This window comes from Gossypium hirsutum, chromosome A05, assembly GCF_007990345.1.
Source record: "Gossypium hirsutum isolate 1008001.06 chromosome A05, Gossypium_hirsutum_v2.1, whole genome shotgun sequence".
Lineage (NCBI taxonomy): Eukaryota > Viridiplantae > Streptophyta > Magnoliopsida > Malvales > Malvaceae > Gossypium > Gossypium hirsutum.
Genome location: NC_053428.1, coordinates 41,965,545 through 41,979,678, shown reverse-complemented (window position 1 = coordinate 41,979,678; position 14,134 = coordinate 41,965,545). Strand labels below are relative to the sequence as shown.

Below are 14,134 nucleotides of genomic sequence, written 5' to 3'. Positions count from 1 at the left end.
GACCCTCAGGGTATTGGGACTGCCCATGACCCTCTAGGTGTTAAGGCTAATAACCAATAAATCAACTGCCAGTTCAGTTCAATCAATCTTCCTTCTCTTTAAAGTCATACCCAAAACAATTTCATGCAAATGTATGTATGCAGACAGATGCACAAAACTCAGAATATCGATTACCATATAGTCACTCAGAGACAGTCACTCATATTCAGTTAATCAGAACAAGAAATGTACACACTCGTTACTTGAGTTCAGTATCAATTACAAAATAACCTCGCATATCAATGATAGGTAGTTAGATAGTCAGATAAAACTAGTTGCACACATACTCACCCAGCTAACTAGGTTCGGAATCAAACATGTCACACAACTAATCACAAATAACGCATTATCCAAACTCAGATTAGAGTCTTAAACACCCTCACTAAAGCTTAGCTATGGGTTGAAACACACAAAGTCCCTATTACACTTACATTTGCCCTAAAACCAATATCTGGCGAAATAAGGCCACACGCCCGTGTGCCCCAGCCGTATGGGACAAATCAGGCCATGTGGGGATCCAAATTCCCATGTGAAGCAAGGACATGGCTCTATGAACAGGCTGTGTAACACACTGTCCAAATTCGCTAAAATAAGGTGCAGGGCAAACACGACCGTGTGAGGGTCTTACACACCCGTGTGCCATCAGACACAGCCGCGTGTTCTAAAACACATGTCGGTGTGGGATCTCTAAATTCCCAAATCAGCTACACAGCCACGTGGCTAGGCCGTATGACTCTAAATTCCCTGAAACCCTAATTTCTGAATCCACAAGCCCATGTGCCCAAAGGACACGACCGTGTGAATTCTGAAAAAAATCCCCAAATCGACCACAAGACTATGTGGCTAGGCCCTGCGGCATCCAATTTGACCCAGAACCCTAGTTCCCAAATCCACCCCAAATAAGCCCCAAAACTGCCGTTTAAGCCACTGTAACAGTCTCTAACCTTAACCACATCAAGAGTACATCATATACTAGTAACAAAGAGGGTTAATGCATAGTCACGAAAAGCCGAAGGAAAGGGATTCAAAAAATGAAATATCAATTAATAAGAAAACGTAAACCAAATTTGAATCCCACACTTGTGTTGTGACTGGAGCCGACGACAAAGAAGCTGAAGGAGGAGCACAAATCCCAAAATCCATAGACAATTCACTTTCAAAAGCAATCTGAATGATCCCTCAAAAAAGTAAGGGAAACAACAACCAAAAAGAGAAACACAGGAACATGCAAACCAAAATTAAAAATAGCAATATACAATTATAAAATATAATAGCTAAATATTTATTAACTTAAAAAAAAACAAAATAAATAAAACAAGGACTCTTCAAAAATGCGCCTCCTACTACTCGAACCCAGATCCTCAAGGTATGCTAACACTCACTTAACCAACAGACCAGCAGGCCCATTCTTGTCACTTGAGTGCACAACTAGTCACTTATGTGTAACCTCCTCACTACTCCTATGCTCAAATCTCTAAACTTCTAAGCCCAAAATTCGGGGCATTACATTTCATGTTATACTCTCTGTTTTGGTGTGTTTCGATTGGACTAGCTCTTCTGAGCTATTGGTGTGTTTCAGATGGATTAGCTCTTATAAGCATTTAGTGTGTTTTGGATGTATTAGCTCTTATGAGCATCTGGTGTGTGTGTTTTTTGGAATATCGATGTACTCTTATCTGTAAGTCGTTCATCAAATTCTAAATCTCGGTAACTTAACTTGTTTAGTAAATTTTTTATGGTTTTGTCATGTATTTGAGTTTTGAATTAAATTTTACAATTCACCATTGAGATTGTGGATGATAGAGAACACGTATGGTATTATTATTTGAATTTTTGTACTTACTTTGGTAAGATTTATCGTTTTAATACGTCGAACTTGCTAAGCTTCAATGAGCTTACTTCTATTATTTTTTGTTCTTGTAAATACTTTGAAGGTTGGACGGTCAAATCAGCACCCAAGTGACACTATCCACTCATTCTCAGTCGTATTTGGAACATTCATTTTGGATTATATAGCATGTAATAGGCTTGCATGTAATTACTATTGTTTTGGATAAGTAAAATGTTAAGTATGATCTTAAGTACAAAATTAACTTCTATGATATATATGAGAATGAGGTAAAATGTTTTTACTGCAAATTTAAATGATATGTGTTAATGAAATTTTGTGTTTGAAGTACCTATTATGGGTACACTGGTTAGGTGTTAGATTTAGTGAATTGATAAGTTATGATTTATGATTCATTTTGATGTATAATTGTATATACTTTATTATATCAATTAGGATACATTGGTTAGGCACTTAGGATGTTGATTTGACTTGTGTTTAGCTTGTTTAATGTCACTTTGAATAGGTCTTTTGGTTGGTAAATGGATTACTTAAAGTCCAAGTAAGCTTGAAATGGTAAACTTGTTGTTTAAGGTTCATTTTGGGTTCACACGGCCTAAGACACAGGCATGTGACTCAACAGTGTGAGACACACGGCCTGGTGACACGGTCGTGTGTTATATGATGAGTTCTTTAGGGTGCAAGTCAGTGAGTTACACTGTAACGCCTAAAAATTTTAATTTTTGATTTCGTGTATGTGTGACAAACAAGTATGTATCTGTTTCAATGGTTAAGTGTTCTAGGTGTGTATGACAGGTCCCAAGTTCAAGCCTTACTTGGGCAAATTTTGGTATTTTTATAAATAAAGCCTTAACTATAGCACCCCAAACCCGGCCCAGACGTTATGGCCGGATCCGACATGCCACATCGAAGCGTTCAAAACATTTTATATTGTTGATCCAGAAAAACCTACTTAGTGTTTTAAAAGATAATTTCATTATAGGTTAAAGTGAATGGAAGCTGTGCACCAGGTAGGAAACCGGAAAAGAGGAGGTGAGTCTATCGAACTACTTAAGTACCAAGCTCCCTTCGGATCCAATCCTAGACATGCACACCGCCATTGCCACACCGCCATTGCCACACCTTAACGTCATGTATATTTCTAGGAAACCGATTTGATTAAGTCATTTTTAGGAAAAGTGATTAATTTTGGAAAATACTTTCATTGCGGAAGCTTTGCTTGTTGTCGTGTTATTTTGAAATCAATTGTTGTTTTTTTTTTGAAAACGCGCCCTAAAGCTATGCAATTTCAACAGTTAAAATAAGTAATACCTATCTTAGTAATACATATTAAAACCATCAAAAATAATTAAATGGCCTTATTACATTTAAAAACCCAAACCTCAATGTAAATAATAGGATGTCTAGTTCACCAGAAGAAAACCAAACTTTCAGAACGGGTGGCCACTCCGAATTCCCTCACAGCTCCAAGCCCACTATGGTTGAGGATTTCCTGCGTGGATGAAAATAAAAGGGGTGAGTTTGGGGAAACTCAGTGTGTAAGGAAAACCCATTCAAAGCCCAAGTCAGCTCAAGCCTATTGGGCTTAAGCCCATTCAGGTAACAGTGGTACTGGACCAGAGCCCTTTTCAGATTACAATAAACTGGGCCTTAGCCCCCTATTCAGATAACAGTATGGCCCATAGGCCCATTTCAAAATACATGGTAAGTTTATATCAAAATGGGTCTGTTGGTCTGGTGGTTAGGTGGGCTGTTGGAGTGTTGGATATCCTGTGTTCAATTCTCTGTAATGGAGTAGAGGCAATATTTTTGCTCCAATTTCGGCTAAGAGTTGTGTTGGGGCAAAATCCTGAGTAGTTTTGTTTTAATGGGTTAATAGGGAGTGGTTTTAGGAGATAATTTAGGAAAGGTTATCAAAAAATAATTTGATTATCTTTTTGTTGCAAAAAAAAAATAATAATAATAGAGTTTTGGTTTTCTCTCCAATTCCCCAAACTTTTTTTGACATTTTCTTCTTCTTCTTCTTCATTTTCTCTCGTCTACTGATTCTTTCCCCTAGTTGCTGCCGAAATTTCCATTATTTTTTCCCTTCCATTTCTTTCTTTTTTTCCAATTGATTCGGTTGTTCATCGTTGGTTGCGCATGTTCGATAAGTAACGATTTTGCTATTGTTAATCGTTATTGGTTAATCTCTAAAAGGGGGATTCCTTTTTGGTGTTTAGGAGTTAATCAAGGGGGTGGTGGTTTTGAATCGACGCTATGATTGTACAAAGTCATCGTTACTCATGCGAGGTAAGGTTTTTGTTAGGTTTTTAGTCGAGTTCCTTCCGAAATTGGTTGATTAAAAATGAATTAAGTGATTAATTTGGAAATATGTTGATTGATTTTTAGGTTCTGGAGGCTTAGGAGTGCTTACGCATCAAAAACAATATCAGGTGTATACTCGAAACACAGAAAATGGGATTTGGAAAAAAGCTAAAATTGCTTGCTGTTGAGAAATAAGAAAAATAAGGAAATAAGGGTGTTATAAACTTGGAAATCAACTTTTTGCAAGAAAATAGTTTTGGACAGAAGCAGTAGTCTAACTTTGAAAAATCGTCAAAAATAGTGGAAATTGAGTTAGAGGTTGAATAAAATATAAAATTAAATTTTATTGAGTATAGTTTTTCATGGAAGAAATAGTGTAAGCAATGGAATTGTAAATTATATGATATAATAATTTTTTTGAGACAAGGTCAGAATGATTTTGGGTTCCCCTATTCTAAATTTGGAAAATCATCAAAAATTTTAAAAAAATAATTATGGGCTTAAATTTATATGTTTAAATCCTTAATGAGTCTATTTTCAAGAGAAACAAATGGAAACATCATCCAAATTCTGTACTAAGAGATAAATAATTTTTAGTAAGGAAAGGTTGAAGCTATCAAATAGTAGAATAGGGATAAATTTGAAGATTGTACTGTACTTATTTGATAAACTATAAATTCTGAAAATTTTATGGTAGAAAGGTATTTGAGTCTAGTTTCAAAAACATCAAGCGGATCTTAATTTGGAATTCTGTAGATCAAGATATAAATAATTTAGTGATAATGTCTCAAGTAGACAGCTTTGAATGAACATATAAGTAAATAGTGAAAACATATATGAATATTTAGCTAGCATAGGTTACATTAAAAATGGATCACACGACCAAAGCCAATTTGGGTAGAGTGGGCCACATGGGCGTGTGGGCCCACATGAATAGATCATATGGTCGTGTAAGCCCATTTTTACCAAAATGTTTCCAAGGTTGCACGGGTCGCCCAAGTCGACTGTGAACCTACTGTAAGGTCGATAAGCGCTACTTAGACACCTAAATGTGTGAAATTGACTGAATGATATCTGTACTAAGCATGTTAATATCTGAATTGAATATATGTACTGAAATTGCATAATAGCATATCATCCATTGTATGTTGCATTGCATTGGGTTGGGGGTTGTTATTCGGAGGAAGTGTATTGAAAGGCTTTAAGTCTAATTTACTGGCAGCTCAACTGTAAACTACTGTTTTGTGCCACATTCGGTACTACTTAGAGTGTAGGGATAGGTGGTTGTTTATATCCCACATGGAGTGTAGGGTTGGAAGGAGATGGTGTGTAGAGGCTGGTTGGGTAGGATTTTGCTATTGCATAACCGTTACTACTACTGATACTGTGATGGGCTAAGGCCCTACTACATTTTTGACACTGTACTGAGCTGGGCTAAGGCCCAAAATATCATTGATACTGAAAAGGGCTTAGGTCCAAGACTGTTCAACTGTGCACTTTGAATACTGATTGTTTGTTTGTTTCTGTCGGATTACACACTGAGTTTACGTAAACTCACCCTTTTTGTTTAATGTGCACAGGTAATCCCCAGACTTAGACGGATCGGTGCGACGGAGGACTCAGCGGTGACCACAGTAATTTTTAAACTTCATGGTTTTCAATTTACGATTTATAATTTGATTATTATTGATTATTTGGGTTGTAATTTAAGGACCCTCTGGGACTTTGGTTTTAAATTTGGGTTTTTATTTATTTATTTTACTTTATGGATTTATATCGGCTAGTCATAGGAAATTCGGTTTTCAAAAAGTTAATGTATTTTGTAAATGCATGATCACTTAGATTGTTTTATTAAAGCTTTTGCAACGAGGGATGTTTCAAAACAAATATTTTAAATGAACAAAGATGACTTCCTAAGTTCTAACAAAGGTTTACTAAAGATAATAACATGTAATATTTTCATCGTAAGAACGAGGTTTCAAAAACACTATCGTGTAACATTGTCAGATACGGTCATAACGTCTAAGCCAGGATTGGGGTGTTACATACACGACCTAATACACGGCCTGGCACACGGGTGTGTGACAAGACCGTGTGACCCTACTCAGAGAGTTACATGGGTGAAAACACATGTTGGAACATGATCATGTGTCCCTAGTTTGATTGTTACACGTCCTGAGACATGGGCGTGTGTCTCAGCCATGTGAGTCACACGGCTATGTCACCCCCGTTTTGCAAATTTTGCATCTTTTTCCTAAACTTTCAAAACTATTTCAAATTGTTCCCAAATTGTTTCTAAGTTATTTTTAGGGCCTCAAGGGCTTGATTTAGTAACAATATACATGTGTATGAATATTTTATGATGTAATTATAATATTGAATGGGAATATGTTTAAATGATTTTGATTGTTTAGTAATACTCTGTAACCCTTATTCAGCGACAGAGACATGTTAGGGGTGTTACATGGGGCACGACCGTGTGTCCCATATTTCGATTTTTACACGGTTGGCCACACGGCATGGGCTTTGTCACACAGGTGTGTGACCCCTGTTTCCAATATTTTTAGATTTTTCTAAAATTTTTTGTTTTATTTTAAATTAGTCCCTGATTGTTCCTAAACTATTTTTAAGGTCCCATAGGCTCGATTTAGGCTCGTAAAAGTATTTATGCTATGAAGAATATTGGAATTGAATCGGCGACAGAGACAGGTTAAGGGTGTTACAACCGTGGCTAAGCTCTCCCTAATTACATACCATTACGAAAGCTACTTAATCAGTACTCGTTTAATGACCTTGTCATAAGTGTCTTACACTCATAGGATATCCTTAATCTCTTAGGGATAAATCAATTCTCATAATATGATTCTATTTTATATCATGATAATCATTATATACTCCTTCATGAAAAGTCAATTACTATCAAATAGTAATTAAGTCATTTATTACAAAGACAAATGACCCATGACCACATTTACTTTTCATCTATCATGTAATGCCAATGAGAGGATATCATTTATACATTTCTTGGATTATGAATTCCACTATTGTGAATAATGCTACATACTGCAGAAGTCGTATTCCTAACACACCAGCTTTTAATTCCTTATCTATTTGAACTTAGACTTTGACTTACATCAAAGTATATGAGTCACGTATACATAATCCATCATCCACTCAAAATTAAGGTATGTCATATTATGAACATCACAAGTGAATAAATCTATAAACAAATTTAGGTTCTATTCTACTTATGTCTTGTTTGATGTACTGTCACTCTAGTCAGTCACATCTATGCCTCTATCTTCTAGGAGTTATTTACTACGATACTCAAGATAAAACATCTCCCCAATTGGACTTGATAGACGACATATTAGTTTTTCAATCGGTTTGTTCATTTTCAATTAGATTAAGAACATGTTTAGGTTCATCTACTAATATAAGTTGTCCTTCCCTATTACGATCCAACCAATAATACTGCTTAGTATTAGTTAAACATTAGATAATCAGTGACTACTATTTTCTTTCATTTTATTTGTGTGCAAAAACCATTAAGGATAATATAAAAGGGTAGTAATGTAATTTATAAATATTTTATTAATCTAATTTTTTCGAAAAATAAAAGTATACAAAATGAATATACTACATTTAGGGCACCAGATCCAATAGTAATGTTAATGAGAGGATATCATTTACCCTATACTGGTCTATGAATTCCAGTATTGCAAATGAGGCTATATCATGAAGAAGTTGCATACCCAATGTACCAACTTTAGGCTCTATTATCAATTGAACATAAGTTGTTAATACATCAAAGTATATAAGTCATGCACACTAGTCAGTCACTTACTCAGGATTGAGGTAAGTCATATTATGAACACCACCAGTGAATAAATCCTTAAATGGATCTAGGATTCATTATACATTGGTCATGTCCAATGTACTGTCAGTCTAGTCAATCACATCTATGTCTCTATCCTTTGGGAGACATTTGTTTCAATACCTAAGACAAGATATCTTCCTATTTGAACTTGATAAACAACATATTATTCTTTTAATTGATCCGCTCAGTTCTAATTAGACTAAGTGTGTGTATAGGTTACCTACTAATATAAGTTGTTTTCTCGCATTACGATCCAACCACATAATGTCACTTCAGTACTAGTTTAAACGTTAGATAATCAATGTGTCAATATTTGCTTTCATTTTTTTTATGTGTGTGCAAAAATCATTGAGGACAATATAGAAAAGATATTAATGATAATGATGGATTTTTATTAAACTAGTGTGTTTGAAAAATTACAAGCACATAGGCGTAATCACTATACTAAAGGTGCTAGATCCCAACATTGTATCCATATCATAGAGTTAGCTACTTGTAATTATACAAACTATAAACTTATGTTTAGAGGTTACGCCATTACATATAGCTTAGATATGTTCAATTTCAAAAATCTTTTCACCATAATGATGTTATCACAAATCACCTTTATTTGCCTCAACTATTAGTGCATACTTTAATCACTTTTCCTTTTTACATGCAAGAAACATCTAAGATTCATGATTTTTTGGTAGATTGTGTAGAATACAATCTATGTATGGTAGATTGTGTAGAATACAATCTATGTATAGAGGTTAAATAAAAAAGAATCAATCTACCACAAAATTAATAAGATAGTGCTTTAGCATCTTGGATATTATATGTGATTAAATAAAAAAAAAAGAATCAGTAATGACCACATATAATATCCAAGATGCCAATGTACTATCTTATTAATCATGAAAGAGTCGTCAAGATTTTTGTACCTTAGTATGGATAGTTTGTGTACATTCAAGATATATATGACTATGGTCTAACACTCTTTACTATTAGATGCACAAGATTTTCCATAAAAAAAGTTTTTCTCATTGAGTTGTATGTTGATTTTTTTTAGTGAAGTTCTTTGTGGCCATTAGCAAATCTTAACTTTCAACATCAACCTCTTCATCTACCACCATGTTAAATCTTTATTTGTAAAGAAACAATATAATAGCATTGCATGATTACTAAACATAAATTCACAAGACATGAAACTTTGATACCATGTTACAGTTCAAATTTCATTAACTTGTGTTTGTTAAGCAAGAAAACGAAAGAAAATTGATAGAAAATAAGAAAGAATTTCTGTAAATCTCATAGAATTTCATCATATTGAAAAACTATTATACAAAGTCTTTATATACAAGTTGTTACTATTGGTAATGCAAAAGAAGAGGGCAATCCCACATTGGTTGGGAAAGGGCTTTTGAGAGGGTTTAAATATAACATTGCTTCTTACCTTCTTTGAGTAATTAGAGTTAAAGGCTTAACATGTGCGCGTCGTTGTCGCCTGACCCAGTCTGTGTTTTAGATAAAACTTCTATCAAAAAACTTGTTCAACAAAAAATATTTTTTGACTACTATGGTATTTTAGGAAAATATCTTTGTCAATTTTATCTTTTTGCCCATGCATATTTTACTACTTTGCCCTTCAGAATACTGTATAAATAGGTCATTTCTCTCACTTTTTCACAACACAACAAAATAGCAAATAGCTTCTACCATTCTTTTTCTCTAAAAATTTTGGGAGATTGGCTTTTAGGTGGGACTGTCTACGATCCTTCCAACTTTTCCTAGGAATTGAACCTAGTGTGGTTTATCTAGGTTTCTTCCAATTTTTTTCTCGATCTTATTTCCCAATTCCTTTTTAGAAAAGCAATACAAATTTTGTTCCACTTTCTTTATTCGGGTATATGAATATAAAGTACTGTGTTAACCTTGGGGGCGATGTCCATTACTCGATTCCACCGATCAAGGCAAATTTGCTTCTAAAGCAGTGATTCTTCCACGACACAATAATTACTTCATTATTTATTTCGCTCAATTTATTTTATACAGTTAGTGCTAAGAAAATAATTTTGCAGTAGTATTTTTCCAACAATTACTAACTATACTATAACTAATACACTAAACAACTAATTAATGACATGATTACTAAAAATTACTTTCAACCATAAGCTTACTTAACTAAGAGATTAATTGAACCAACTGGATCAGCTGACTTAAAAATATATCTATTTTTAATAAGTTTGATTCTTATATTCAACTTCACACTCAATTATTTATTCTAGAGGTTGAATTTAAATTCAAATTGAGTTTTTTCAATACTAATTAAAAATGTAAAAACTTGATAGATTTGTCTTATAAGTTAAGTATTAGGTTATACAAACTCTACTCATTCAATAGTTCAAACTACTCAGTTACACTTTTCGTTTTCCTTTTTTAGCCAAAGCTTAATAAACAATTAAAGGATACTATACTTAATCGCATTGTGATGCCTCATTAAAGAAGTGAGAAATGAGTTTTAAAATTTCTCTATAAACATAAATTAAATTATTTATATTTAATTTTAAAACCTTCAAACATTCTCATTTATGCCATTAAAAACTTCTCACAGTATAGTTAACATACAATTGTATATTATCTTTCTACCAGCTTATTCCCATTGTATATGATTACACCACTGCTTGTATTCCTGCAAAATAATCAAATAAAATATGATTTCAATTAGATGAATCAGTAAAATATGCAAACAAAAATAGAAGAATATGCAGACTACAAGTAGAAGTACTATACATGTAGCCTATTTTAACTGGATTTATATAATTGTTATGGGTTTACTCAAATTTTATAAGGTCATATGTCTATATCCAATATGCCAAATATTTATGTTGTATGTGAATATTTTTAAGAAAAATGAAAGGTGGAAACAACATGATCACAAGAGTACAATTTTTTATTAAATGACAAATTTTAAAAATAAATTATACATACTTTATGTCAGGATAACATAAATCCATCAGACAATTTTTAATATGTAACTTACAGTATAGGGGTGGCAAATATGCAAAAAATTCTGGATTACTAAGTTAGTAATAAAGCGAGCCTGCACAAACAAAGAATAGTAATTGATTAAAGACTATATATTATATATTCAGTAATATTTATCTCCAGAAATCCACAGCTGTCATACCCTCCCACCAATTCCCTCTTGAAGCACCGCTGAAATTGCTTCCATTGGGATCATCATCTTCTTCTTTCTTCTTCAACTGTGCATACAAAATACCAATAGCAGAAAAAACAAATCCCCGATAATTTCTTCCATTCATATCATATTCAACTATTTAACGTCTATATAAATTTAGATATATTAATAATTTATGTCAGATAGATTTTGATAAATTTGTATGGGAGGAGAAGAAGGTTGATTTAGTGGTGGTTTATCCCGGAAGGGTGGAGAGTCACCATAAAATGGTGGTGAAAGATGACAACTTATGAAAGGTCTCATGGGAGCTTGGTTGTGAGAGAGACTTTTTTTTTTATTGTACAGAAAAAGGATCTTTGATGGAACCCATGTATACCCTATTATAGTGTAGGCTTATGTGATACAATGGGAACATACGTGTGATGAGGACAAACATGTATAACACACAATTTTTTTTTCCTTGTTGTAATCGTATCTTGTTTAATATATATATTTTAGTTAAGGGTTACTAGATGTGTGATACACTTACATAATTGGGAGACTCGGTGGTGTTGGTTGGAGAATAGTTTTCTTGGCCTCCATAGTGGATGGATGAGCACAAATTGCAAGGTGCCACTGTTCCATTGTGATAAATGGATGAACTTTTATCTTTGTTAGTTGTGCCACTGCTTTGTCCCTTGCCATCAATGGTTTGATCTGAAACTAACATGTACAAGATTCACATTATATTTTTTCATCCATGCATCTTTCTGGATTCATCACTTTTTTTTGACAAGTCAGTGAGAAAATGCTTTACACAAGTAAATTTGTGTATCTGAGACGTGACAACAGAAAAATAGCACGTACATACTCATATATCATATAATACAATTCATTAATGTATTAAAATTTAGGTTAAAAATTCTACTATTAGCCTGTACTTTACAAAATTAGTTATAATTAATTTAATATCTATATTTTAATTTAGTCATTTTTAGTACATGTACTTTTTAAATTTTAAAATTTCAGTCCTCAACAAACAATAACTATTAAATTCATTAAGTTAAATAATGCTATTTCCAAAATCTGAGGTGACAAACATGTTACTCACTTAAAATCCAGTTAATAGATAACGATTATCATTTACTCAAGATTGAAATTTTAAAATTCGAAAATATAGAGATTTAGAATGATCCAATCGGAGAGTATAGATTAAATCTACAATTATACGCATAGTATAGGACTAGTAATTGAATTTAACCAAACAAATTTAAAGGCTATTGTTTGAGTCAAGACTAAAATTTCAAATTTTTGAAAAGTATAGGGACTAAAATTGATCAATTCTAAAAAAAATAAGGATTCAAATTGATCATATTAAAGTACATAGATTAAATCTACAATTTTTCCAAATTACATAAACTTATAGCAGATTTAACCTAAAATTTATATAAATACATATTTATTATAATCACAATTATGACACAACAAAGTACATAAAAACAGCACATGCATACGAATTTTCAGATACCTGGATTTCCATATATGGCTGGATGGGGCAAACCTTGATTGTTCAATGAGCCCATTATTCCAATGGAACTAGAGTTCCTCAGCACCTAAAATAGAAAAAGAGAACAATGTAGACCATATTGCAGCATAACTAATTCCACTTAAATCAACCAACAAAATCTATAAACATTACAACAACAAGAAGGATAGTCATGATAAAAAGAAGTCGAAGCATAGTTAAAAAAGCTTAGATTTGTATCTTTTCAAGAATCATTCACTTAAAAATATAAATTCCATTATCTTTTTATCATCTATCAAAGCTAATAGGATGAAGTTCTAACAAGAAACATGATTGATCTTCAAATCCGATTCTTGACTTCCAATCAAGAATTACCTTTCCGTACATAAAAAATTCACATATTATGTCCTAAAAGAGTAAAGGGTACTTCTCTTTTCTTTTCTTTTTTTCTCTTTTGCATTCTAAATCATCGAAATCAACAAAGCTGATCATATGTGAATACATATTGATGAACAAAAAGCCTAAAAGAACAACTTTTACCACAGATGGAGGAGGGAAAATAGTCCCAAAAATCCCACTTTTGGATGAAGAAGGAGGGTCCTTGGGACCAAAGAGATGATCCAATGATGATAATGACGATGATGATGTACTTTCTTGCCTTTTGTTTTCCATACCAGAAAAAATGTAAGACCTTTTGTCTTTAGGTTTAGCTTTTCTTGACATAAAAAAGGGTTTTCTTTGACAAACGAACAAAACAAAACTACACTTTGATAGATGGAATATCTTTTTATTTTTTATTTTATGTTTTATTGAACAAAAAGGAACTAATAATACTAATGAAAGACGGATAGAGCAGCAATGGGAAGCAAAGAGAAAAACTTTGTGAGAAAGAAGACTGCAGATGACAGACGGTGTTGAGCTATTTATAATCCCCCAATAAAAGAGTTCATCACCTTCTTCTTCAACCCCACGAAAAAGACTGCAAAATGTCACAATTGTTATTTCAGTATTTATTTATTTTTCTTGTATTATATTCTTCTAAACAGTCACTATAATTAACGTTACATACCTAATAACAATAAATATCTATCCATCTATACTTACTATTATTAGGAGTTGGTTTAAGTTGGTATCAATGTCACTCATTAATTGGATTGTAACTTATTTAGTGGTAAAATTATCAAAAGTTTAATTATTTTGTAAAGCAATAAATATTATTTTAAAGGTATTTATATTTTCTTCTTCTTCTTTGTCGTAACTATTTTTTTGGAAAAACGGGAATCGACTTAGATTTTGAAAAATGAAAACGAAAAACGAGAGTCGCCACCAATCTTTTTTGATGAGGTGTGATCGGATCACCTTAAATTAATCATT

At 32.9% G+C, this 14,134-nt stretch overlaps 1 protein-coding gene across 2 annotated transcripts; it reads right to left on the bottom strand.

Moving 5' to 3' along the window:
• Positions 1-10,431: 10,431 nt before the first annotated feature.
• Positions 10,432-13,696, bottom strand: LOC107961502 (uncharacterized). Of its 2 annotated transcripts, none has more exons than XM_016897618.2 (6): positions 13,301-13,696; positions 12,764-12,848; positions 11,786-11,958; positions 11,245-11,320; positions 11,098-11,157; positions 10,432-10,746 (listed from the first exon to the last, which is right to left on the bottom strand). In XM_016897618.2, exons 1-5 carry the CDS (start codon positions 13,481-13,483, stop codon positions 11,141-11,143), a joined length of 534 nt encoding a protein of 177 aa, XP_016753107.1. In that variant the 5' UTR covers positions 13,484-13,696; the 3' UTR covers positions 10,432-10,746; positions 11,098-11,140. The 2 variants fall into 2 exon arrangements, with proteins under 2 accessions (XP_016753107.1, XP_016753108.1); XM_016897619.2 differs by having other exon boundaries at positions 11,786-11,952.
• Positions 13,697-14,134: the final 438 nt, after the last annotated feature.